The sequence below is a fragment of the Diabrotica undecimpunctata genome, chromosome 2 (genome assembly GCF_040954645.1).
Source record: "Diabrotica undecimpunctata isolate CICGRU chromosome 2, icDiaUnde3, whole genome shotgun sequence".
NCBI classification, from domain to species: domain Eukaryota; kingdom Metazoa; phylum Arthropoda; class Insecta; order Coleoptera; family Chrysomelidae; genus Diabrotica; species Diabrotica undecimpunctata.
The window spans coordinates 172,230,566-172,256,929 of NC_092804.1; the positions used below are offsets into that span (position 1 = coordinate 172,230,566).

Consider the following 26,364-nt stretch of genomic DNA (forward strand, 5'->3'; position numbering starts at 1 on the left):
CGATTAACAATTTCGAACATGAACGCGCTCGCTTCGCTCACGCGATAAAATATCTCAATTGTTAATCGCCCTTATTAATACACTTGTTAGTTAAATAACTATTTTTTGCATTCGCTATTTAAAAAATTACTGTTTTTGAATTTTATTACACTTATGGCCATTTTGACATTGACATGACACAAACGTCTGACATCAACTGAATATCCTTTTAGTGACTTCCAACAGTTTATCTATCTAAATTTAATATACATTAAAGAACCATTTTGAATTTATAATTATATTTTCTTAATTCTAAATTCTAAATTATTTTTTTAATATGTGTAATTGTAAATTCAGGTAGAGAAAGTTTGGTGCCATTAAAAGGATGTTCTTCTTCTTCTACGGCACTACAGACCAAATTGAGCCATGGCCTCCTTTATTTTTGCCTCCACTCTTGCTTGTCTGTGGCTGATCTTCTCCATACACGGACTCCTAGAAGGGCTTGTACGTTGCTGTTTACTGTGTCTTCCTAGCGCTTTCTTGGCTTTCCAACCGGTCTCTTTTCCTGCATTCTAGCATTCAGTGCTTTTTTGGTAGCCTATCCTCTCCCATTCTTCTCACATGTCCGGCCCATTGCAATCTTTGTATTCTAATGAAATCTGACAGTGGTGTTTTCTTATAAAGTTGGTAAAGCTCGTTGTTGTATCGACTTCTAAAGATTCCGTTTTCCCTTACAGGTCCTAGTATTCTCCTCAGTACTTTCCTTTCGAATGTATCGAGTTTGCTTTTAGATGTTTCTTTCAGGACCCATGTTTCACTGCCATAGCATGCTATTGGTCGAATTAAGGTTTTATAGATTCTCATCTTTGTATTTTGGTGGACATTTTTAGACCTAAATATATGAGAGAGTGCAAAATAAGCTCTGTTTTCCTGCGTTATTCTCTTCCGTGTTTCTCCATCTTCTGATCCGTCGGCATATATTTCTACTTCCAGGTATGTAACCTTTCCAACCGTTTTAATGTCATCTTCATGTATGTTTTGTGGGACTATAATTTCTTCTCGTCTGTATCATTATTTTGTTTTTTCTGTGTTAATTTCCAGACCTAGCATTTTTGTTTGCGTTTTTAACTCTGTGTATGTTTCCTGTGCTCCTGTTGATGTTCTACTCATAATATTAATATCATCGGCATAAGCGGCCAGTTGAACCGTTTCTTTGACCAGTAGGTTTCTTCGTCCAGTTTGTATTTGCCTAACAGCATACTCCAGTGCCAGGTTAAACAAAGTTGGGGCCAGCCCATCTCCCTGCTTTAATCCCTGCAAAATTTTGAAAAAGTCTGTTCGGTGGTTTTGTATTCGTACACATGCCAGAGTTTCATCCATTGAGTCTAATGAGTCTAATAATTAGCTTTTGTGGTGATGCCAATTCAGCCAATATATTGTAGAGTTTGTTCCTTTTGAAGGATACTAAGATTAAAAAGGAATTATATAAATAATTATTTCGTTTCCACGATTTGCAAACAATTTTGAAGAGAAGGTATAAAACCGAAAAGACCAGATTCCCGAAATATAACTTTCTATTTTTTAAATACCAACAGAAAAATATATAATTCAAAAAAAAATTCACAAAAGTGCAATATTTTTCCATTTTACATTTAAAAATATTTCCCAAATTATAATTCTTCTATAGAAGCCGGCCCATAACGTACGATTAAAAACTTTTACAACATTGTAGTTATTTCTGACATATAGAAAGCACATGCCTATCTCTGTTAACACTACCATCTAAATGTGAATTTCAGATATTTTTTTTTTAGCAAATTTAGTAATTATAAGTTTGCGCTATATTTGTAAAATTTTGCCATTGACTGGAAATAGTTGGAACGTGCTCACAGCCAATATTAATAATTATTGTAACCTAACATAAAAATATTCACGATTTAGTTTTTGGTTTAAATACTCCTAATATCAATAAAATTAATAATAAATAAAACTGTCATATAATATAATATATTTATTTTCATAAATTTTTCCTCCTCCTCTATCTTTTCTCCTTCGTAAGGATTTAATGGCGTCGTGTTATTGGTTTGAGTATTGCTGTCCATTTATCTCTCTGCTGACCGTGTTGTTTTGTTTCGAAGAATGAGTAATCAGTGATGTGGTGTATTTGTTCCGACCATCGAGCTGGAGATCTTCCTCCGGAACTTTTGCCCTCCATGCTGCCTTTAACTATCATTCGTTCCATGCCTTCTCTAGTGCGTATGTTAAGTGTTTTGTCTATTCTTCGTTCTATGTATATCTTCTAGTATTGAAATATGTGTGCGATGTGCGGTCCGTGGTTTCTGCGGTTTATGGTGTAAAGTACTTTAAAAGATAGTTTAAATCAAGCACAAATATTATATATTCTTTTATAAATTTATCAATACACTTTGCAGCACAATAAAATAAAATGATCTAACCATTCAAACTTGACTATAGAATAAAAATATATTGAGTTCAATTAAAAATAACACCAATTATATAAGATTTTTAAACAGTTTTTTAGCTGGGTTTGATGGAATATGATACGTACCGGATATAAAAGTTGATAAAATAAAAATTTTTCATGTCATATCATATCATGTCATATATGAATGGAGCTCATATTTTGAAAACAAATAAATAGCGAGTTTTAAAACTACTGAACTATGTCAAGTAAACTGAATAGCATGAGTAATACAAATGTTTAGTACAATATGTCAAATTATATTGACGCATAAATTTTATCATCCTAATATATTCTCCGATTCGTGATTTTTTTCAAATTAAAAAGTCTGCAAAAGTAGATTTATTTCAGTTATTAATAATGAGTGATAGGAATTTCTGTTATTTTTTTTTACGAAAATTACCCTGTCAACATTTCCACACGCTTAGTGAGTCCACTGTACCAATTCATACACTCGTAATTAAGATGCAAAATAAACAGAAAATCTCTGGCGACTGTAAATCTACAAATCTACCAATCTACAAATAAATGAGGCAATCTGAAATATGGGATTTATGGTGTAATAATCATCTTGTACTCAGCTTTTTACATCATTGTACAATAAACGGCTTCAATAATTGACTTATAATATTATCTTGCATTATCAAACCGGCTTTTGGTAAGGAAGGTCGACATACTAAACCAGTTCTTTATAGTAAAACAAATTTGGCAAAAAACAAAGAAGCTCTTGATAAATTAAAACACTTTATTAGTTCCTGATAACCTACCAATCATATTTATAAAAAACTTGCCGTACACAAGAAAATTATTCTTAAAATTAGTCTGAATCAACAATTATTCCCATTTTAAAACCATACAAATCAAAAACTGGCCCTTTTTCCTATAGATCAATTTCTCTTATAAATAATACATGCAAACTGCTGGAAAAATTTTAAATAACAAATTAATATGGTTTTTTTGAAAAAAATTAATTATTAAGCCTTATCCAAATTGATTTTAGAAAAGGCAGATCACCTCATGCTGCCTTGGTAGCTATTGACAATGATATATTATGTGAGTCCTTTACAAATAACAAAAAAGTAATTGTCATATTTTTTATATCGATAAAGCATTTGATACTGCCGGGAGATACAACATTTTACAGAGAAATTTTCTTGCCTTCGAAAAATCGAGAAAATTTCCCTGTAAAATGTTCTTCATTTACATTTTGATTCCTTAGCCTGTTGGTGATGTTTTCCGAGTACCGCTCTGCAATTGTCGCATCTCTCAGCTTTTGCATATGTCATTTTTTTTGTATCCATTTTATTTTCTTTACTGGTGTTTGAGATTCTAGCCCTCAATGTTGAGGTCTATGTCTATGTTTGCGGCTGTATAACTTCTGCAGTTTATTACGTTTGTTCTGTGTTGAATTTATTATGATGTGATCAATCTGACTAGTTTTTCTTCTATCAGGAGAGGTCCAGACTACCTTGTGTATGTTCTTGTGTTCAAAATAAATAGGTTTTCTCTTCATCATTTAACCCGGATCTATCCACTGCTGGATATAGGTCTCCCTCAGTATTTTCCATGTATTTCTGTTTTGTGCTGTTTGCATCCAATTTTTGTCGATCCGTTTTATGTCATCAGACCATCTTGTTGGTGGACGACCTCTACTTCGATGTGCTTCTTGTCTCGGTCTCCACTGTATTATTCGCTGTGTTTATCTGTTATCCGACATTCTAGCTATGTGCCCCGCCCAAGTCCACTTAAGGGTCATAATTCTTTCTATGGCATCGGTCACTCCTGTTCTCCGTCTTATTTCCTTGTTCGTGATCCGATCCCTACGAGAAATGCCTAACATCGATCGTTCCATGGCTCTTTGGGTAACACAAATTTTATTTCTTACTTTCTTGGTTAGTGTTAATGTCTCTGTACCATATGTAAGTACTGGCAACACGCACTGATTAAGACTTTTCTTTTAAGACACATAGGCAGTTCTGATTTAAGAACATAGCTTAGCTTGCCGAATGTCACCCAAGTGAGTCCTATGCGGCGGCTTAGTTCGCACGTTTGATTATCTCTTCCTATGCGTATCTCATGTCCTAAGTACTTATATGAGGTGGTTTCTTCAATATGCATGCCATTTACTGAAATCTTTTCGCTTAACACAAGATTTGTCATGATTTGTGTTTTTGTGTGGTTGATTTTTAATCCTACTTGTAGGGAGGCTAGGTATAGTTTCTCCAGTTGCGATACTGCATAATCGATTCTGTCAGCAAAAAGAACAATATCGTCAGCAAACCTCAAATGACTAAGCATTTCTCCATTGACATTAATTCCTTTTTCACTCAGATTTGCGTTCTTAAACATATGCTCTAATAATGTTGTAAACAATTTTGGCGAAATTGTGTCTCCCTGTCGCACTCCCCGTTTTATTTTAAATACGTTGGTCTTTTTATCTGCCAGTTTCACACTTGCTGTCCCATTTTGATAGATGTATTTTATCATGTTTATATAGCGATGATCTATACGGCACTCTGTTAAGGCTTTTAACATCTTTTGATGACTTATTGTGTCGAAAGCTTTTTCGTAGTCAACAAATATCATGACTAATGGCTTGTTATATTCAACACTCTTTTCTATTAAGTTCCTAATTACTTGTAAATGATCATTCGTGCCAGGTTTTCTCTTACCTAAAGTAATTTAGCTATGTTTGGTTTACTTTTTTTAATAGCCTTTATTTTATACTAAGCTCTTCCAGAATTGACAAGTTGGTTTTGTGTTCTGTGTTTCTGTTTGACCTACATTTCGAAGGCTTAATCTTGCTTCTATCGAATTTTTTGAGAGTCCCAATTAAAATAATCTAAATAAGGCCCAATTTGGTCCATAATGCTAATGAAAAGACAGAAGAAGAACTTGGATTAGTTCACAGTACTTAAAGTTAAAAATAAATTATGATATTTGACTTTAAGCAGCTTACTACGCTGTAGTTCTAAAATTATGAAATCCAATAAATGAAAGACGTAATCTTTTGAACTACATAACGCCGTTCATGGCATATTTTCTAATCGTCGCAAGCCCTTCAAGTGCGGATTGTACACGGCGCGTCAATTCTCGAGCATTGGAAATCAGGCCTAACAATAAAAATACTTTCAAATACTCCGGTAAATACCCGGTTTCTAATCGCCTTAGACTTGATTACGCAATTCTTTGTAAGTCCACTGAAGCCGTTTTACAATTTGCTGCAATTACTAGATATCGGTTGTCGCTTTTTAATTTGAACATGCAATATGAGACTCAAACGAAGGGGGAGCCAACAAAAATATATCAATATTCCAAATGAACTATCATGTTGGACTATTATATTTTCCTTATCCTCAAATACTATTTTTATAAGTTTTAATTTATTCCTTCATTTAGGTCTATGCAAGAATCATAACACATTTGTTGGTCTACATATTGTCTGGAAAAAAATATTTAAATCAATATTTACTCTACATGAATATTATAAGGCATTTCCTTTGTTGACTATTCTTCTTCTTAGGGTGCCTGTCCGTTCCGAACATTGGCGATCATTCTGGCTATGATGATTTTGTTGCTTGCTATACGGATTAGCTGTTTTGAGGACTTTCTATATCATGCTCTCAGGTTAGCAAGACAGGATATTCTTCTTCGTCCTGGGGCTGTTTTTCCTTTAATTTTACCTTGCAAAATGCATTGCAGTAGCTCATATCTACCTTGATTTCTCATTATATGTCCCAAGGACTGCAGGTCCATCACGATATTGACCAAATCTGCGGTTTTGTTCATCCTCCGTGGTACTTCTTTATTGGTGACTTTTCTGTCCATGGTATCTTCAGGATTCTTCTGTTTAACCATAGCTCAAAAGTCTGAAGTTTTGATAGAGTTTCTGCCTTCAATGTCCACGTTTCTACTCCGTACAGAAGCACTGAGTACACTAGTTTCTTCAAGTATTCTTCTCATACTTTGTTTTTATCTTTTTTGGTTATGGCAAGATTGCCTTCACCATCTGTTATTTTTCCTTGTTGTATTTTCAAAACTGTCCAGCTATTTGCTTCACCTTTCGATGGACATTGAAGTTGTCATATTGACTTTGATCTTCTTCTTCTTCTTCAGCCTGTATTCGTCCACTGCTGGACATAGGCTTCTTCCATTTGCTTCCATTGATTTCTACTATTGGCAATTCTCATCCACTGCTTGCCCGCGACTTGTTTAATATCATCTGCCCACCTCTTCTGTAGTCTGCCTACTCCTCGCCTGTTCTTTCTTGATCTCCAATTTGTTAATCTCTGTGTCCATTTTTCGGGATTATCTCGGGCAACATGTCCGACCAGACTACCACTTAAGCCTTGCTATACGTTCTGCGATATCAGTAATCTTTGTTCTTTCACGAATGTCGATATTTCGAATCATGTCTCAAACTAATCCCTAGCATGGCCCTCTCCATCGCTCTTTGGGTTATACTGAGCTGCTCTAAGGTTTTCTTTGTAAAGGTCATGGTCTCCAGTCCATATGTAGTTACAGGCAAGATACATTTGTCTTAAACTTGATTGTTTGAGTTTTGGCATCATCGTATTTCCCTGTTGGTTTTTGATTTAAGTTATCTTTGATTTTCCTTTAGTTAAATTTGATTTCAATACTCTCATGTTTCTATTGTTTTCGATGGTTTGCAATATTTGTTTTATTTAATAGGCTCGCAAGTCTGACCTTATGCTCTTTTTAACTTTATTGGTGATAGCCTGATACTCTGGTGATTCTTTCGATGTTCTTCTTCTTTCTTCCATTAAATCCAGTGTTGTTTGTTTTAATTTCGTTTTTCTCGGATTTTTATTTTTACCACAGATCTTTTTTGCGGTTGATATTATATCATTCGTTAAGTTTTGTGTTATTTCATTTATATCTTTCGTGTTGAATACTGGTAGAGGTCCTAGTCTCTTTTTTAGTTCACTTTGATATTCCTCTTGATTCATTTAGAGTGCTTCTATGTTTGGTAATTTATCCTGTGTTAATAATTTTCTTCTGCGAATTTCGTATTTACTTTTATTCGCCCATTATGATCACTACCAGTGTTGACAGAATTTAATACAGTAACATCTTTAGCAATGTTTTTGAAGTTAGAGAGTATAAAGTCAATTTCATTTTTTACTTTGTTGTCTGGGCTGTGCCACGTCCATTTTCTCTGTATCTTTTTCTTGTAGAATGTGTTTAAGCAGAATGGTTTTTCTTTACTGAGGAAATTTGCGAGCATATCTCCCCTGTGATTTCTACTTCCCAGTCCAAAATTTCCAATATATTCTTTCTTTTTCGTTCTTTCCTATTTTAGCGTTGAAATCTCCCGGTATTATTACGTAATATGTTTTCTCTCAGTTTCTGACTCCTTCATAAAGTTGTTCTACCTCTTCACCATCTGCAGAAGACGTTGGTACATAACAGTGGGTTATTTGAATGTTGTATCTACGATTTAGTTTTATCACGAGATAGATAACTTTATTAGAAATCGCTTGGAATTTAGTTATCAAGTTTTCAATTCTCCTTTGTACCAAAAAGCGCACGCCTCCTGTACCTTGGTTATTTCCTGAATTGTATTGGTACAAAGTGTGCCCTGATTTTAGTAGAGTCGTTTTTTCGCCTTTAAGCCTTGTCTCGCATAAGCCTACTATGTCCCATTTTATGGTCTTAAGTTCTTCTTGCAACTCTTCTAGATTACCTTCTGTCGTCATCGTTCTGATGTTATATGTTCAGATGTGCATTCTGTGTGTACCAAGTGAATTCTTGCCTCCTCCAGATTTCACGAGACAGACCCTTTTCTGGGTATGGGATTAGGCATAACATATTCTACCTACCTGGGGACTGTTTCCGTTCGATTTAGCATCCGCCATGTCTATATAGTTGGTAGGATGAGTAGCCTTAAAACACCACGCTGACTAGACGGGTTGGTGAGTTTTATATAACCTTCACTGCTTTAGCCTTAAGTGTAGTTTTTTGGAACATTCTTGATCAAAAAGTTTTTCGATGATTCAAGTTTCTTTACCGTAATGTATATTAATTTGAAATTCATCGCATTTCGCACATGTGTCGGATTTAGGAGTTTTGAACAAGATATAATCGTGTGTAAAAACTCTTCTGAATTTGTCAAAAAAAAACAACCACTAGATTTTCATTTTGGCAGTTTTCTTTGTACCTTTCATATAGTAATTCAATATTATACTCCAGACTCATATATTCTTTATTTAAGTTTTTATTGCGACTATCATATCGTGGCAAGGAATCTATAAAATAATGAACTGTTTTAATATCATTTTGCGAGTACTTTTTTTATTTCCCTGTTTACCCCTTTGGTTTCTTCCCTTAGTTTATGTACAATATACTCCTATATAATAGCCTGTTTGCACATTTTTAATTCCGTATTGTTTGTTTGAATACTGTATTTAATAGTGGACGTCCTTATTGTATTCACTTTTATAGTCTTTCGTGTAATACTATTTTTACGCAAACATCTATAAAGATACCCAATTTGAATATCATAGTTCTTAAGCTTTCAAAATTTAGCAGAAATATTGTTGACCGCTTTTTCTGAGAGCTCATCAAAGCATGTTCCTCTCCACGTACAAAACATGTAACATTTATTAATTTTATTCAATATTCTACTCTGTTTGTATTAAGTAAAAAATAATAAACAGCTTTTATTAAAAAATATATGTAATCGGTCTTTTGATAAATGCCGCTAACGTCAACAACAACTAATAAATGCAAACGAATTCATTCCTTCATGAAATTGACAAAACGTGCAAAAATATATTAACATGTTCACCGACTGCCAGGTGTTTCTTGGAGGACAAATGGTTTTGATGCTTGTAAATGTCCAAAATGTCGCTTTACGTGATGTTTATCCACCACGCGTTAATGGCACTTCGTCGTACTAAACAAATGAGAACACTTCAATTTAATTAAAAATTTAGCGTTTAAACTCTTAGTGTGGTCATGCTGTTATGCTAATGGACACATTTTGTTTTATAACAGTCCTTTTGGTGTGCCAAAAACCGTTATTGCATATGATTTTTAAGTTTAAATAAATATAAGGCAGTGGTGGATTAAGGTGTGTGTGTCTTCCTTACATATATAAATTTAAATTAGAAAAAAAATTACTAAAGTTGACAATAAAAGCTTTCTCGGTCAATCAAAAGTATCTAAGTATACTAAGGATGGAAGGCAGTGGTGGATTAAGGTGTGTGTGTCTTCCTTACATATATAAATTTAAATTAGAAAAAAAATTACTAAAGTTGACAATAAAAGCTTTCTCGGTCAATCAAAAGTATCTTCATGCTCATAACAATTATACCAAGTATCTTATTACTCTGAAACAACATACAAATAATATTCGTCTTTGGACATAAGCCTCCCCCTTATTTTTCCAGATTTCTCGATATTGCTTGACTGATTTTTCGTTTTTATGTCATTTGACCACCTAAGTTGAGGTTTTCCTCTTTGATATTTGTCATTTCAAGGTCTCCAGCGTATAATTATTTTAATGAATATTAATGAATTTTGGAAAGATCCAGAATCCAGATTCCGTTAAGACCAGGAGCCATTCTCTCATGATGCCACCCAATATGGAGCTTGGTCGATTTTTAAACTGTTTGTCCTTGTATCGTGTTGTGTTAATGTATCATTTTTAATCTTTATGACATTCTCCATATATTAATGGATTAATGGCTTATTTCAGATGCCTTGAAGATGATCTAGGAGCGAAAGTACTTGTGCAAGATTTAATAAATAAAATGTGCTCGATATCTGCCTTTTATTTGATTAAAATTCATTTATTCGAGCATTCAACCTTATATCAATATAATTATTTTGTTCCATGACGACAACTCAACTCTTTCAATACACGATCTCAGTGAAGTAAAGCTCTTATAGTAGTCATGCACAAAACGAGATATATACCTACCGGGGTTAAAAAAAAGTAAAGTACGTGTAACCTTCTGGCTAAGGTCTAGTGTTAGGGTTTTCAGGTCGCGCAAGCGCCCCTAACATGACTTAACGACTACTTTGGTAGCCGGGACCGACGGCTTTACGTGCCCTCCGAAGTACGGTGGTAGCTCAGTTAAATTAAAAATTGAAAATTTTGTCGGTGCCGGGATTCGAACCCGGGCCCTCCAGCTTGTTAAGCCAGTAACACAGCCACTGAGCTACGGCTGCCACTATACCGGGGCTGAAGAACTATAGACTTATTAGCTTAAAGATAATAAATAATACATTGATACCATAACCAGGCTTTTATCAACCTTAGAAACAAGCATTATTTAGCTGGATACTGGACAAATGATCATTTGCAAACCATCGAGCCGTTATTTGAAAAAACCATTGAATGTAATAGACCTCTGATACATTGTCGACTTTGAAAAAGCATTTGATACCGATGACCACCTATGCATATCTGTTTGGTTTTACAGTTATTTATTCAAGTACGACAAAAGTCCGAATCGACATCAATTAACATGACGAACATCGGTTTTTACTTTCCTTGCCCACCTACACATTATTTAGTTCTGTTGATGCTTTCGTATCACGATGGCTCCACGTAAACACATGACTTTGACTATCCAACAAAAGATCAAAACTCTTAAGTTGATACAGCAAGGAACTAGTTACAGTTTCATTTCAAAACAGTTCGGTATTGGCAAATCTACCATTATAGACATTAAGAAGAACAGATAAAAGGTCGGTAAAATTCCTCAGCGAGACGGAAACCGGTCTAGGGAAGAGGAAAACCATCAAACCCCCCGAATATTCGAAGGTAGAAAGTGCGTTGTTCATGTGGTTCCTACAACAGCGGAGAAAGCATGTTGCGGTGAGTGCTGAAGTTTTAGCGCATGTAAGTGTTGGTTGGACAACTCCAACGTCATGGAGTTAGACATCTCAAAATTACTGGTGAGAAACTTTCGAGTAATGCCGACTGCATCGAACCCTTCCAAACTGCATTTGAAGAACTTGTGATTAAAAACAATTTGACACCTAAGCAAATTTACAATGAAGATGAAAATGGGTTATTTTGGCGCATATTACCAGACAACACATTGGTGTCATCTCAAGAAAAGAACGCTTCTGGTCGAAAAATTATAATAAAAAGAATAACCTTTATGCCTTGTACAAATGCTTTAAGGACTCACAAACTTGGTTTGCTTGTTGTGAGGACGGCTAACAAGCCTCATTCAAGCATTCAAATCTGTTGATCTTCCCGTATGGTATCGAGGGCAAAAAAGTGCATGGTTGATAAGAGATTTGTTCTTGGATCGGTTCAAAACTGAATTCATCCCTGATGTTCGTCGTCATTTCGCACGTGTGAACCTTCCTCAGGAGGCAGTGTTGCAGCTGGACAACTGCCCTGGTTATCCATCCGCTGATGAACTTTGTAGTGAAGACGGTAAAATGTTTGCCATGTTCTTACAACCCAACACGACAGCTATGATTCAACAACAACAATTCAATGATACGACAAAAAACTTTACACTCCAACATTCTTGCTGACGAGCAAAGTGGAACGGATTCGGTAGTAGCTATGAAGAAAGTAAATCTCAAGGATGTCGTTTTCCATTTGACTGCTTCAAACTATTGGTCATCCATTTTACAACGTTTGATTTAACTTTCTTGGAAAAACTTGAGCCCAAACTTAGTGGCTGTCGACGACTCTTCATCCAACGAAAAAGACATCGTTCGAGAATGGGCATTAGGTGGCTGTGACAAAGAAATTGACACCCAAGAAATGCTCACCGATGAAGAAATTGTAAAGGTCATTTAAAATGAAGAAACGGAAGAGGAGGATGTCGATGATGAACCACCTGCTTCAAAAACTGCTCCTGTTAAAAAGCTGTTAAAATCCTGAATAGGGCAATCAGGTAAGCAGAAGATTGCCTTAACAGCAGCGAGGAGATCATGATGTTAAGGCGTATAAGAGACAGAGCGTTTGACCAGCACGCCGAGATGCGTCCAGAAAAAAATTACAGATTTTTTACTGCTCCCCACTGAAATTTATATAGATAATATGTATTTATTAAATATATTGTATATATATTTGTATATTATAATATTTTATTAATATACCTAAAGTATTTTCAGTCATTTTCATTGTGTTTTTGCAGTTTTTCTTCTCCCAATAAAAAAGTCACAGGTAATCCGAACGATGCGATCATCGGAACAACCCGTTTCTCCCATTCCGTTCGGATTAACGCGATCGTACTGTAATCTATACCACATCTTTGCAAATAACAGAGATTATTTGCGTTTAGGATCACTGAAGATGGACTGACTAGTTCAAAACGTTCTGAACTTTAATCCATTTGGATTTTTAAATTTAATTAAATATAGCACTAACAACAGAAGTGTTTTACTTCGATGTTTGAATTTTTTGACTATATGGTATACAGCAAATTCCTGGGAATGAACCCTATTACAAAAAGTGTTATTATGTAGAGTTGCTTTTTTATGTAAAATAATCAATGTTACTTTTCCTTAATCATCACCATCATCATTCTTGCTTTACAACAACTCTGCGTGGGTCCTAGCCTCCTCAAGAATTTCTCTCCAGTCGTCCCCATGCTACTTGTTCCTTCACTATTTTAAAAACAATTCATTTTAGTAACTTCTGCAAAATTTGTTATAAATATTTAATTTATATTGTACCACAAAAGTTTAAATAAAGACGTGAGTGTATTTTTGAACTTTTCTTTCCATACTCTATAATTGATATCAAATTAAATATTTTCTTTTGTTGCAGGTGGATCAACAACCGAAGACCCAAGCCCGCCAATCTCTCCACATCCCCAACCAATCACCAACACCGAGAGTCGTTCTTCACGCCCATCTTCTCCCTCAGACCACCAAAGATCACCAACCTCTAGTCCAAATAATTCAAGTATAATTCCATCCTCACATCCCGCTTTCCTCGATCAGAATTATATTAATATTAGATCAAAAAGTCCTTATCGAGAAAATGAGAATTTGGTAATAGAGGAAGATATTGAAGACGAAGAAAGCGATTACGATAATGATAAAGACAAAAAGGGAAATGGTGCAAATATGAGTCCTGGGAACTCGTTATCAAATAAGCGAAAAAAGAAAACCAGGACTGTGTTCTCGAGGTCGCAAGTCTTTCAGTTGGAGAGTACGTTTGACATGAAGAGGTACTTGTCGTCTTCGGAAAGAGCAGGATTGGCAGCTAGCTTGCATCTTACAGAAACTCAGGTAAGTCGGGCCTCTTTTGTTGTAAAAATATCCAAGTGGTGCCCAAACGGACTCCAGTTTTTTTAGTTTTTCTATTATTAATCGTTTTTTATAATTTTTTTCTTACTGTTGGTCAGGTTAACAGGTTAAGTGCCATGAGAGGCCAACACAGACTCACGCATAAAAGTTATATACAGGCCGCGTGATGCCGACTCATGCGCTTTTCACTCAGAAAATGCTGAGTAGCTCAACAGCGGCTTCTCGAACTTATTTAAAATATACGGGGACATTTCGAGCCCGGCCAGATGGTCTAGAAAGCATACTTGGTCTGGTGCTTCTATTCTATAGATATTCTATAGATTCTATAGATAGTGACTATTCCTTGTTTTGAAATAGTCACTATCTATAACTATGATTACTATCTTTACTAGAAGAAAGTAAAAATATTGATGAACTAAAAAAAGTAAACAATGTTTACTCCACCTTGGAATAATTACTATTTTAAGGTGTCTTCTTCTTCTTCTTCAGGTGCCATCTCCGCTACGCAGGTTGGCAATCATCATAGCTATTTTAATTTTTCCTTGTTTTGAAATAGTTAAATCAGCTCAACATTGCTCCGTTTGAAGCTACTTTAATTTTTTTTCTCTTGTTAATATCGCTTAAACCGCTTTCTAAATACCTCAATACCTAGTTTAAATAAGTAAATTTTAAAATAATTTTTTTACTATAGCGACTAAAACACATTTTTTATATTTCAGGTAAAAATATGGTTTCAAAATCGCAGAAACAAATGGAAACGGCAATTAGCAGCGGAATTGGAAGCTGCCAACATGGCGCACGCTGCTCAACGCCTCGTCCGAGTACCCATCCTCTACCACGAATCTGCAAATTCTTCGATACGGCATCCATTCGAACAAAACCATCCTCTAAGTCTCCATCATCCTTTGGAAAGTAGAGATACCGGTAGCGCCGGCAGTACCTCAGTTGTATCATCACCTGGATACCCCAGCAGTTTATACTACCACCATCAGGCAGCGGTGGCCGCCGCTGTACATAATCTGCCTTCTAGTCCTGTAAGTAGGCCGCCTATGTCTGGATTGGTTTGAATGTAAAAGTACTAAAAAGTTGGACTATTGGCTGTAATCTAAGAATGTTTTAATAAAATTTCAAATATTATCAACAAACTATTTACCTACGGTAAAAGTACGAGTATAGCCCTAAATAGTATTATCTTTTTGTTATCCTTTAAAAATCAATTTATTATTGCACAACTTATTTATACATATAAAAATGTTTGCGCAGTTGAGAAGACAAATTATAAAGTCCCTAAAAATATTTTTAGAAGTTTCTTAATTATTTTGTTTTATATACCACATATTTTCAGTAAAATATAATTTGAAGAATAATATTTGGTACTCAAAAAACAATAATTTAATCACTAATTAATGTACTACACATTACAGCAGTAATTGGTAAATATTATTTGGTATCATTTCCAGAGTTGCCACGTGTAATTATTCATTATGTACCTGTGAATAGATGATTCTTTTATTAACTTTTAAACAAATATTGTATATTAAATCAAATTCAGTGTAAATAGGTATAGTTTGATATATTTTATTCTTTTTAATCATAAGACAAATCAATATAATATAAGTAAGAAACAACTGAAAACTATGCACAATAAAAATATTCAGTGTTTATTTAAATGCTCTTGGAAAAGGCAAACTTTAATTTTAAAAACTGTGTACTGAAATGTGCAGCAACTTGGGTATACAGTACGTAAATCTTTCAGCTGGACATAGGTAATATAGATTGAGGTAAGTGTGGCAACAGCGCTTTCTCAAGCCCACTGCTGTCGTCAAGGCCGCAGAGGTTTTAACTTTTAGTATCAATGAATTAAGACTCTATTGGGTATGCATCGAGGGAGTTAATTCTGCTACGTAAGTAATTTAAAGTTTATTCTGGGCTATGCCCACCGAAAAAGTATTATTCTAGAAATAGTTAAACACAAATAAATACTTTACTTAAAGGAATTGAAAAACAAACAGTACAGTCTACTGTACAAAATAACAAGTAAACTAAATAAAAGGTTCAAATATACCACCTCATTTTTCAAGACAAAAACCTAGTCTATTATAAAATGCTTGTGTTTACGTTTGCAAGAAGTGGTGGCGTAATCGTAGCACATGCACCTGCTATTTTATTTTCTAAATTAACTAGATTATGTGCCCTCTCTAGATCGTTGCCATAGATGGTGGATTTATCCCAAGAAAAAAAATCATGGGAGCCAAATCGGAAGATCTCGCAAGCCATTTAATTTGGCCTGTTCCGCTTATAATGCGATCCTGAAAAATTGTGTTTAAATAATTTCTCACGATACGCGCATTATGAACGGAACAGCCATCTTGTTAATACCAGACATCTTCTAAATGTACATCTGAGAGATTCTGAAAAGCTGGAATAATGTTATCTTGTAAAAGAGCAAGATATTCAGCTGAATTCAGAACACCCTCAATGTAAAATGGACCAATTACATGGTAAACTAAAATGCCGGTCCACACATTAAGTTTTGGGGTTTCTTAAGACCAATACAGGGTTCTGGAAGTATTGAGACGAAACTATTAACTGTGGTTTGCGAGATGTCCAACTCCTCGGCGACACTTCTAGTGGTTCTGGAGTTATCCGCTTCAATGGTAGCACAAATCTTTCCTTTCGATTTCCTGCTGTCTTTCCGGGGACATTCCTTTTCTTTTGTCATATTTTGTACAATCTTGTAAACAATAATGTATTTTAAAACTATTTATAATATTTGAAATTGTTTGTCTACAAGGTATGTGTCTATTTTTGAAAGTACATATTAGCAAATAGATTTACACATTCTGACAAATAATTATTGCCTTGATAATACCATTTTGTTAATACTTCCCTGATAATACTTTTCGCTTCACGGTTCCAATTGAAAATAATTGCATACAGCTCACAGATTCCAAGGTGAAGATTATCGAGTGTTCAATCGAATTAAAAGCTATCGGTTAGTGTGTTGGGATATTGGCATAGACAAGAGAAAGCGCAGTTGCCTCAATGTATATTACCTATGTCCAGCTAAAAGATTTACATACTGTATAATAATTTCTATTTATAACTGTAATAGATATTTTTATTTCACGAGATTTTAAATTACGGTAAATTTTAAACGAGTGTAATTAATTTAATTTATTCTTAGATTGCAGCATGGACCTTCTAAGTGATATGTACATTGTTATGTGTATATAAAAATGGGTTTACGTGCAAATGACTTTTTAATCTGTAAGTGCTTCATGTTCATAAAGAAAATGATAAAACGCCAAGTAACCTATAATAATTTTTTAATGAGTTTCACTTAATATTTCTCAACTTTAACCACATAACTTCTTACTATATATAAATATATTAAAAATAAAAATGATAGATACATATATGATAATATTTTTTTTAAATGATCATAAATCACCTTCGGTTTAAGTTGATATGACTGTGTCATCTATATCATTATCCATTGCCACCATTAAGTCTGTTTCATAAAAAAACTTTGCGAAACTAGTTTATCTTTCTTCGGTTAAAAGTTATAACAATTAAATGTTAAAAATGTCACTAAACAGTTACGAATTAATTTGTTTATAAGAGAGTTAAACAAAATTAAGCTATAAACTTTGAAAATCTGGCTTATAGAAGCTATAGAACAACTCACAACGAACATTTTAAGCTATGGTAAACGTTTCTATGTTAATTTTTGAACAAGATATGGGAACTTTAAATAACGCGCTCTGACGGTCTTTTTAAATAACTTGGCAAGAAATTAAATAGAAACATTTACCAAAGCTTAAAATGTTCGTTTTGAGTTGTTCTATATCTTCCATTAACCAAATATATTTTTTAATATATCTACCCATGATAGTGATCGCTTTCATCAATATTTCTGTTTTTTTTAATTTTCTTAATTTGTTACTAATATTTTAGTAAAGGTATAAGTGTCTGCGTCTTAGGGTAGTTGGGGACAAATCACGCAGTTTCGTTATCTCCTGTCGTCTTTATAACCTTCCTCCTGTCCTGTCCTGTCGAAATTGTAACAGTTTAGAAATTTTCCAATGTTATTACGAAAGAGCTTACATACTGTTTTTTCAGTTGTTCTGTAAGTTCACTATTACATGAAAAAAAAGTTTTTAAAAAATCTTTATTTTCGCACTCTTGCCCCTACAAATGAGGCAGAAGTACGCAAGTGCGTATTTTTGCCCCAAAACTAAAACGTATAAAACCCCAAATAAAAGCGATGGTAGGCGTTTAAAAGAAACCAATCTTTATTGAAAAAAACCAAACGTAAAATACAAAACGTTAATCTAAAAGAAACTGTACTTGGCAAGGTCGTCAGAGAATCCTACTGAATTCTGAAAATCTGAAAGAGCTGGTTTTTATTGGCTTTTAAAGCTTTAAAACAATATCGTCCTTTAGAAAAAAGGCATCTTCCGTTGTCCCACGAAAACTAAATGTTGTGGGCAGTCGCTTAAAAAATATGCCTTCATAATCATCATCATTTACTTGGCAGACTTTGGCGACAAATAATCTGCATGATTTTTTCCAAAAACCTTCACTACGACAAAGTCATCAGGTAAAATATTTGGTACAACATCAAGGTCTTACTCTTCATCGTTATCGGAAAAATGAATGTCACAAGAATCAATACTTTCTTGATAGGAGAGTGCTACTGATTCATTAGATGATGATTCGTCTAAAACTTTCCTTTTGGCAACACGAACGTTAGAACTTTTTGATTTGATCTTTTGATTCTTCAGTAATGCTTTCCTCTCTTTCTCTTTTTCTGCTTCCTTCTTTTCTTCTTGTTCTTCTAAAAGTCGCTCCTTATTAGGTGACAATGTTAGTAGGGTTGACTTTCAACTTTTGCTGGTTCGTTTTCATTTTATCTTAATTTTTGGGAAGGGAATAATGTCTCAAGGTGAAATAACTGACTGTTCTTACTTTGATGATGGCTGGGGCTCTTTCGTGTCAGTAACACTTTCTTTTTCAATATTTGAAGGGCCAGGTACAGAAATTATGACTTTCGATTTTGATGACGACTGGGGCTCTATCGTATCAGTAACAAGTTCTTCTTTTTTTGCTAAAACTGGATAAAAACATGACCTTTATCGTCTGAATCATCACCTAAATCTTGCTTTATTAATTTCGCTATTATAAAATCTACGTCCGAAAAATTATTTTTATCTAATGGGTAGATTCCTGTATACCAAAAACCCTCCCTGCTATATCTACAGTAGCAGTTTTTGCACATGCTGTAAAAAAGAGACCAGACACATGGTAAATGGAGAGAACCTGTCCTGGATGGAAACTGGTCTAGCTGTTAGCGAGCTCTTATAATAAGCTTAATAAATGGTTGAAATTATCTTTCGCAAATGTTACTGCTTAAAGACTTGTGTGCGATACATGATTATCTAAAATCAGAAGAACGGGGTTCTCCTCTGTTGGACTTGGTTGTTGGTATGTTTTTTAAAATGCTCCAGGTACTTGATAAACGTGGGAGTGTTCATGTAACCATTATCAGTAACAGTCATGTCGCAGGCAGTGGACCCGTCTTTGAATAATAAGAAGATTTATTCGTTTTCGAGCAAATAAGAAAAATGGAGGGACATGGTGACTAGTTGCACTAATACAGCAAACACCCGTAATTGTTTATACTTGCTCGGCAGCTACAGCTTTTGGCTACATCTCTCTTTCCAACTGGGCAACATGTTTGAGCAGATGGTTCGGGACTGTCTGAATGCCCGTTTCATCAACATTACAGATACGGTTGGGAGGTAACTTATATTTTTTATAGTGCTCCAAAATTTCAAAATACTGAGCTAGTTGCACTCTATTAAAGCCCATGGTTCCAGTAATACTTGTTTTTCGTGGAACTCGTAAAGATAGTCGGTTCCTTTTCATGAAAGATCTAGTTAAGTCTCGTCCAGCCAACTTATTTTCTAGTGAAAATGGATGCTCAATACAGTTTCTTACACAATAAGAGTAAATTTAAAAACGCAATGACTTCAGCGTCATTCCAGAAAATCGTTTGTCGAGTTCTTTGCAATGCTGAACTATTTCGTTTTTTTGGATCTTGGTTAGAACTTGTTTAAATCTGCCTAAAGACTGGACACCATTTCCTTTTTTCAACCTTTGCCGTAGTGTCGCTTCATGAAATCCCACAGATTTTGCTGTCTGACGTATAGAAACGCCATTATTAATAAGTTCAGGAGCTTTGCACAAAATAACTTCTGTCAAAGGCTTGCTCTCTGATTTTCTTTTGTTGTTTCTGGAAAACAGAAACCAAGATTTAGTAGAAAACCGAAATTAGTAGAAACAAAATTAATTTATGATAATGGGAAAAAATACGCATTCGTAGTTTTGCCCCATAACTCTCGCGTATTTTTTTTGCCCCATTCGGCAACACTGTCAAAACCATCTATTGAGATTTTAAGGATTTTATCACAAATTAATTTTGTTATGCCAATATTACAGTTTAATAGTAAAAAATAATATTTACCTCATAGTTTGTAAACAACGCCTTGAATCAGCTTTAAACTTGAAACAACACAAAAGGCAGACTGTTGCCAAACGTTTGTAACTAAAATCGGTTCAAACTGGATATTGGCAGCAAATTTAAATGAGGTGCGTTCTTTTGTCCCGTTTGTGTTTTTACCCCCTACTATCCTATGTCATAACATACATACTTTACGTAAGTTAACACTGAGAGTTTTAACATCGATATCTTTAGCCTGGTTTTTGTAGAGACTTAAAGAAAAAGTATAAACGCCTAACAAGGATTTTTGGAAAGTATAAACGTGTTTTATTTGATACCAGGCCTACTTGTAATACTTTTACAACTTAAAAAATTTTGAAGAGAAAACTGTTACATTTTTTGGTATATCCAACGAATATAGACGCATATGCGTCTACATTCGTTGGTATAACATGGTTTTTCGTGGAACTCGTAGATATAGTCGGTTCCTTTTCATGAAAGATCTAGTTAAGTCTCGTCCAGCCAACTTATTTACAGGTGAAAATGTCATTCCATAAAATCGTTTGTCAAGTTCTTTACAATGCTGAACTATTTTGTTTTCTTGGATCTTGGTTAGAACTTCTTTAAATCTGCCTAAAGACTGGACACCATTTCTTTTTTTCAACCTTTGCCGTAGTATCGCTTCATGAAATCCCACAGCTTTTGCTGTCTGACGTATAGAAACGCCATTATTAATAAGTTCAGGAGCTTCGCACAAAATATCTTCTGTCAAAGGATTGCTCTCTGATTTTCTTTTGTAGTTTCTGGAAAACAGAAACCAAGATTTAGTAGAAAACCGAAATTAGTAGAAACAAAATTAATTTATGATAATGGGGAAAAATACGCATTCGTAGTTTTGCCCCATAACTCTCGCGTATTTTTTTGCCCCATTCGGCAACACTGTCAAAACCATCTATTGAGATTTTAAGGATTTTATCACAAATTAATTTTGTTATGCTAATATTACAGTTTAATACTAAAAAATAATATTTACCTCATAGTTTGTAAACAACGCCTTGAATCAGCTTTAAACTTGAAACAACACATATGGCACACTGTTGCCAAACGTTTGTAACTAAAATCGGTTCAAACTGGATATTGGCAGCAAATTTAAATGAGGTGCGTTCTTTTGTCCCGTTTGTGTTTTTACCCTCTACTATCCTATGTCATAATAACATACATACTTTACATAAGTTAACACTGAGAGTTTTAACATAGATATCTTTAGCGTGGTTTTTGTAGAGACTCAAAGAAAAAGTATAAACGCTTAACAAGGATTTTTGGAAAGTTAAAACGTGTTTTATTTGATACCAGGCCTACTTGTAATACTTTTACAACTTAAAAAATTTTGACGAGAAAACTGTTACATTTTTTTTGGTATATCCAACGAATATAGACGCATATGCGTCTACATTCGTTGGTATAACATTGATACAGTTTATTTACGAAACCTATGATGGGCTACAATAATCATGTTTTGATCCGTATGTAGGCAGAGATTTTTTATTAATTCTTGTGATCATGTTTTAAATCTACATTAAGATCCAATTCCTTAATTTTTAGAACAAAATCTGTGTCGTTATTTGCCTTAATTGTAATTGAAGTATAATTATTTAGTGAAATATTTAGTGAAACTCAAAACACAAAATTTTAAAATAATTTCAAAAAGCTCAATTTTAAATAAAAGTGTTGTGTAATTATTTTGCTGTTAGTGCAAACAACCGTACTTATATTTATACAAAATGCTATTGTACATACTTTTTTGTAAATGTGTCTATTCCTGTAGGTATTTGTACATATTCAAATTTGTAAGCAACAGGTTACCTATTATGCCAAAAATTAAAGTTATTAATACATGTATAATTGTGTAGTAAAATTGTTGTTATAATAAATGGAATAATAATCTTTGGCTTTCTCATTTTCCTGAAAAATCAAAAGGGTTTAACCTTCTAGGTTATCCCCCATTCCCTTATGCTTCCGCATAAGTCCCCTCTATGGAATCTTAGATAACTTTGGACTATTTGACACGATTCCTTTTTCTTTTGCTGTTCCTTATTCTGTTTGCTGTTTCTCCATTTTGTGCTGCATATTATATGTTTGCAACTTCTGGTATTTGGAACCATTCCCATAAGTTTCTCAGCCAAGAAACTTAAGAGAATGGTTCCAAATGCCAGAAGCAGCAAACATAATGAATGCATAATGTCGCCAAAAGCGATTCATGCGTATTCAATCACGACAAAATCAGCTCCCCTCTCTCAACCAGAGTACCTGATTGGCCGCTGTACTGGAAAACCAATTCGCTTACGATTAAACCAAGTCTGCGACGTGCAGAAAAGAAGTGCAATTCCAATCAAGAGTCAGTTAAGTTTGAGCTCTTTGTCACTGAACAGTCACTTTGACTAAGTAATTGATCACTTATCCAACAGAAGATTACTTGGAAGCAGCTTTTGTGAACATTTGCTATTAAATAGTAAAATCTTAAGCAGCTTTTGAACTAAATGAATAAAATAAAGTTGTTAACATTAATAATATTTAAATGATGATGAATTCGCTAAAAGAAGAAGAGTTGTCGTCTATTTTTTTACCAAATACTAAAATAACTGGCTTCACTCAATAATCTTTTCTTTTCTTACAAATCCACGTTGGATACTATCCATATCCGGAGCAGTTCTATTCAGTTTCATATTACAATATTGTCATTTAAAAAAAATGTATCATATTATATCTCGTATATATACCTCTATAATAAAGAAAAATAGCTTTATAAGTACAATCCCACTTACAGTCGGACAAACAATCACATCAATTAATTCTTTCTTAATCATGGCAACAATACGTTTCTTCCCAACTATCTCTTCAAGCCATATCCCACAATTTTCGATGTTAGATGAAGCTGAAGACCATCAGACAGCCTTATAACATAAATGAGCGTTCAGTACGTAGCTGTGTAACTACATTCCTTGAACAAGCACGTAAGTACTTTTTATATATTTACTTCAATCCATGCATTTGTAATATTCGCCATATTTATAACATATCTGATCTTCTTCTTCTTAGAGTGCCATATCCCTACGGAACGTCGGCGACTACCATGCTTATAATATTTTTATACTGATCTCGGTCTTGCGCTACGTGTAGCAATTGGTCCGCTGTCAAACCTGTCCACTGCCGCAAATTCCTCAACCAAGAGAGTTTCTTCCGTCCTATCCATTTCTTTCCTTCGATTTTACCGTTGAGAATTAGCCGAAGGAACTCATATCTTGGTCCTCTGATTATATGTCCAAGATATTCTAGTTTACGCCTCTTAATAATATTTAATTGAGTCCTACATATTATATATAATACATATCTGATAGAGCCATATTATTTACAATTTGTAATTTCTTAGCATTTGAAGTTAACCTTTCCGCTAACATTTATTTCTACAACTCTGTTTAATATTATTATTCGCAAAATTTAAGCGACTTGGATTATTTTTATGCAGATAAATCAATAGATAACAATGGCTATAAAAATTTCTATTATTATTTTATAAAAGATAATAAAGGAGCCTACGTTCTGCCTAACTTTGAGGTACATTCTGCATATAGAGTACTTCTACTCATTTTTAAATGAGTAAAAAAACCTGGTAATACAAGAGACCTTTAAATATAAGAACGTTCAAACTCATACAGTTCTCTATATTATCAGGGGCACGCCGCTGAAAGCAGACCTGAGCTAAATCTTTGGTTGGTGGACTTTCGGACCTGTTATTAGATTTGGATGTCCACGACAAAAACTGTGTTTTCTTACCATCCATTCTTCCTCCACCGAAGAAAAAGTAATAGATGATGGCTTGATGCCTGCATTCTCATTCCGAGAATGTATATTTAAACTTTTTCCATCGAATACAACTTGGAAATAATATAGTAATAATAAATACATAACTTGGATGACTTAATGTCAGCCCAACCTCATCGGCCTGAACCACTTTACGTTGGATTACTCCCGTTGATGGACCTTTTAAAGCACCCTCGAAGATGAAATTAGCATTGTTTTCAAATGTTATATTCTCGACGTGGTGATAATAACATAAATGAGTAAAGAACAGAAGGGAGGAGAAGAGAGCTAAGATCCGAGAGAGTACGGCAAATCTTCACTTCTGGTGGACTGTCGATCACCTTCTTCGTGGATTTTTATGTAGCTGTAGGATTGTGGTGGTTTTAAAATATGGGTAAGGTACGGTTGACAATCTATTAATGCATTCGAAGTCATTCATAAAAAAACGATTGTTTTCAGAATTTTTTAGTATTTTGCAATCCATGGAGGATGATTGTGATAACCTCACAGAGGACAGGTATCATCAATCAAATTGGAAACTACAGTAAAACAATCTCCCCTTGACGGTTGAATTATTGAATATGCGGGACTCATAACGATTGTTTTCGAGGACATTGAAATATAATTATTTAGAATTAAACATAAAAATACAACATAAAATAAAAGATAATACGTAAGTTTGTTTTTAAGGCATCTAAATACTAGATGTTCTCAAGGCTACCTTAAGAAAGTGTTGAACGGTGTTGTGCAGAGGTGTTATGGATTAGTCCGGAAGGATAAAGATTGAATTTTCTGTAGAATTTTCGGAGAATCTTTCCCTCCGTTTCGAGGATTATGTTCCTCTGTAGCGTATATAGGGAAGCACGAGTAGTTCTCTGGCACTATATTCAAAAAAGGCTCATCTTCGTTTAGGGTAGTTGTGATCTCGGTAACCGCCTAAGAAGGACACTGTTGATTGCAGATAAAGCTTTTTTTCTGTAGCAGTGTCTGTAAAAAAAAGTTTACACGTATTCTCTGGGTAACGGCAAATGAGCTAGTACGACAGTTGATAGTTAGTGTATCTATTAAAGATCTCCTAGCCATCGATATAGGTTATAGCCTACATGGTTATAACCTAATATCAGAACGACACCCTTATGTATAAATATTTATATTCTCCAAGACCGATTTTACCAAACATTGGCATTGTCAATTAAATTTTTTAATACGACCCTGGACCATTCGTTTAGAATTCACTCACATCATTTTAATAGGGATTCAAATTACATGCGTCTATCACTTTAGCCCTTCTATACAGTTCAGAAACCAGGCAGTTTGAGTCTGTCCCGTGAAGTTCTTTCAGATATTAAAAATAAATTTATTTTAAAGCATACAAAATCAAGTTTTAATTTTAATACATATCATAATATGATAATATTACACAAAATGTTGATTGTTGGGGATTTTTATAAAATTGTTTAGAATAACTAAAACAATTTGGAGGAATACATTTATTAACAAATTATACATTTAGACAAGGCTAAGAGCTCGGGCTCGTTCGGAAAAATATTCTCATGCTCAATTTTTTTTTATTTTTAAACAAATTGTAACAATCAATTTTTTCGGATCAAACAAATTTTTTTGGTTTATTTGGATCATCCTGAACAAAATAAGTCGTTTGTATTTTTTCTGTAAACTTGATCGTTGTCGACTTATAAATAATTTAAAACTGAGAATAACGCAAAATTGAGATTTTCAAGGCTCAAAAACACAAGCAATAAACATTATTTTTGAATTCACTAAGGATCTAAACTCAAGTTCAAACCTTGTTCTATCATTTTTCGATAAGTATTTTGGGCCTATTTCATTTTAAAATATTGTTTTTTAATCGTTAATGAAGTGCTAATGAAAGGAGGGGCGCTCGCGCTGCGGCGTGTATAAGGGAAAGAAACAAGATTTAGGGCACAAATTTTTGCTGGTTTCAATTCTCATTATACAAATGATCTTTCGCCTTGTCATACGCCCTTCATTATCAATTCAAAAACAATGTTTTAATAGTTATTTATATACCAAGAGTGTTATTAAGATGATTACGCCCGGAGAGTAACATAATGCAGCCTTAGGGCTTCTGGTCCGAGGGATGGATATTGCTCGATGAAGGTCATCATCCGGTAACACCAGTGGTACATACAAGATTTTATTTTACAGTTCGCATACCTAATATAAAAACTAAATTATTGAACTTTTTATTTTACTACACCTACAAAATATATCTGCATCTTGTTTAAAGTTGTTTTTT

The 26,364-nt window shown here is 34.1% G+C and overlaps 1 protein-coding gene across 1 annotated transcript in view; it reads left to right on the top strand.

Annotated features, from left to right (window-relative positions):
• Hmx (H6 family homeobox) overlaps positions 1-15,243 on the top strand; it is a 63,859-nt gene extending 48,616 nt beyond the window's left edge. The window contains exons 4-5 of the mRNA XM_072524013.1: positions 13,236-13,702; positions 14,440-15,243. Coding sequence (XP_072380114.1) covers positions 13,236-13,702; positions 14,440-14,787 — 815 coding nt within the window. The 3' untranslated portion in view covers positions 14,788-15,243. The remainder of the gene's footprint in view (positions 1-13,235; positions 13,703-14,439) is intronic.
• The last annotated feature ends 11,121 nt before the right edge of the window (positions 15,244-26,364 follow it).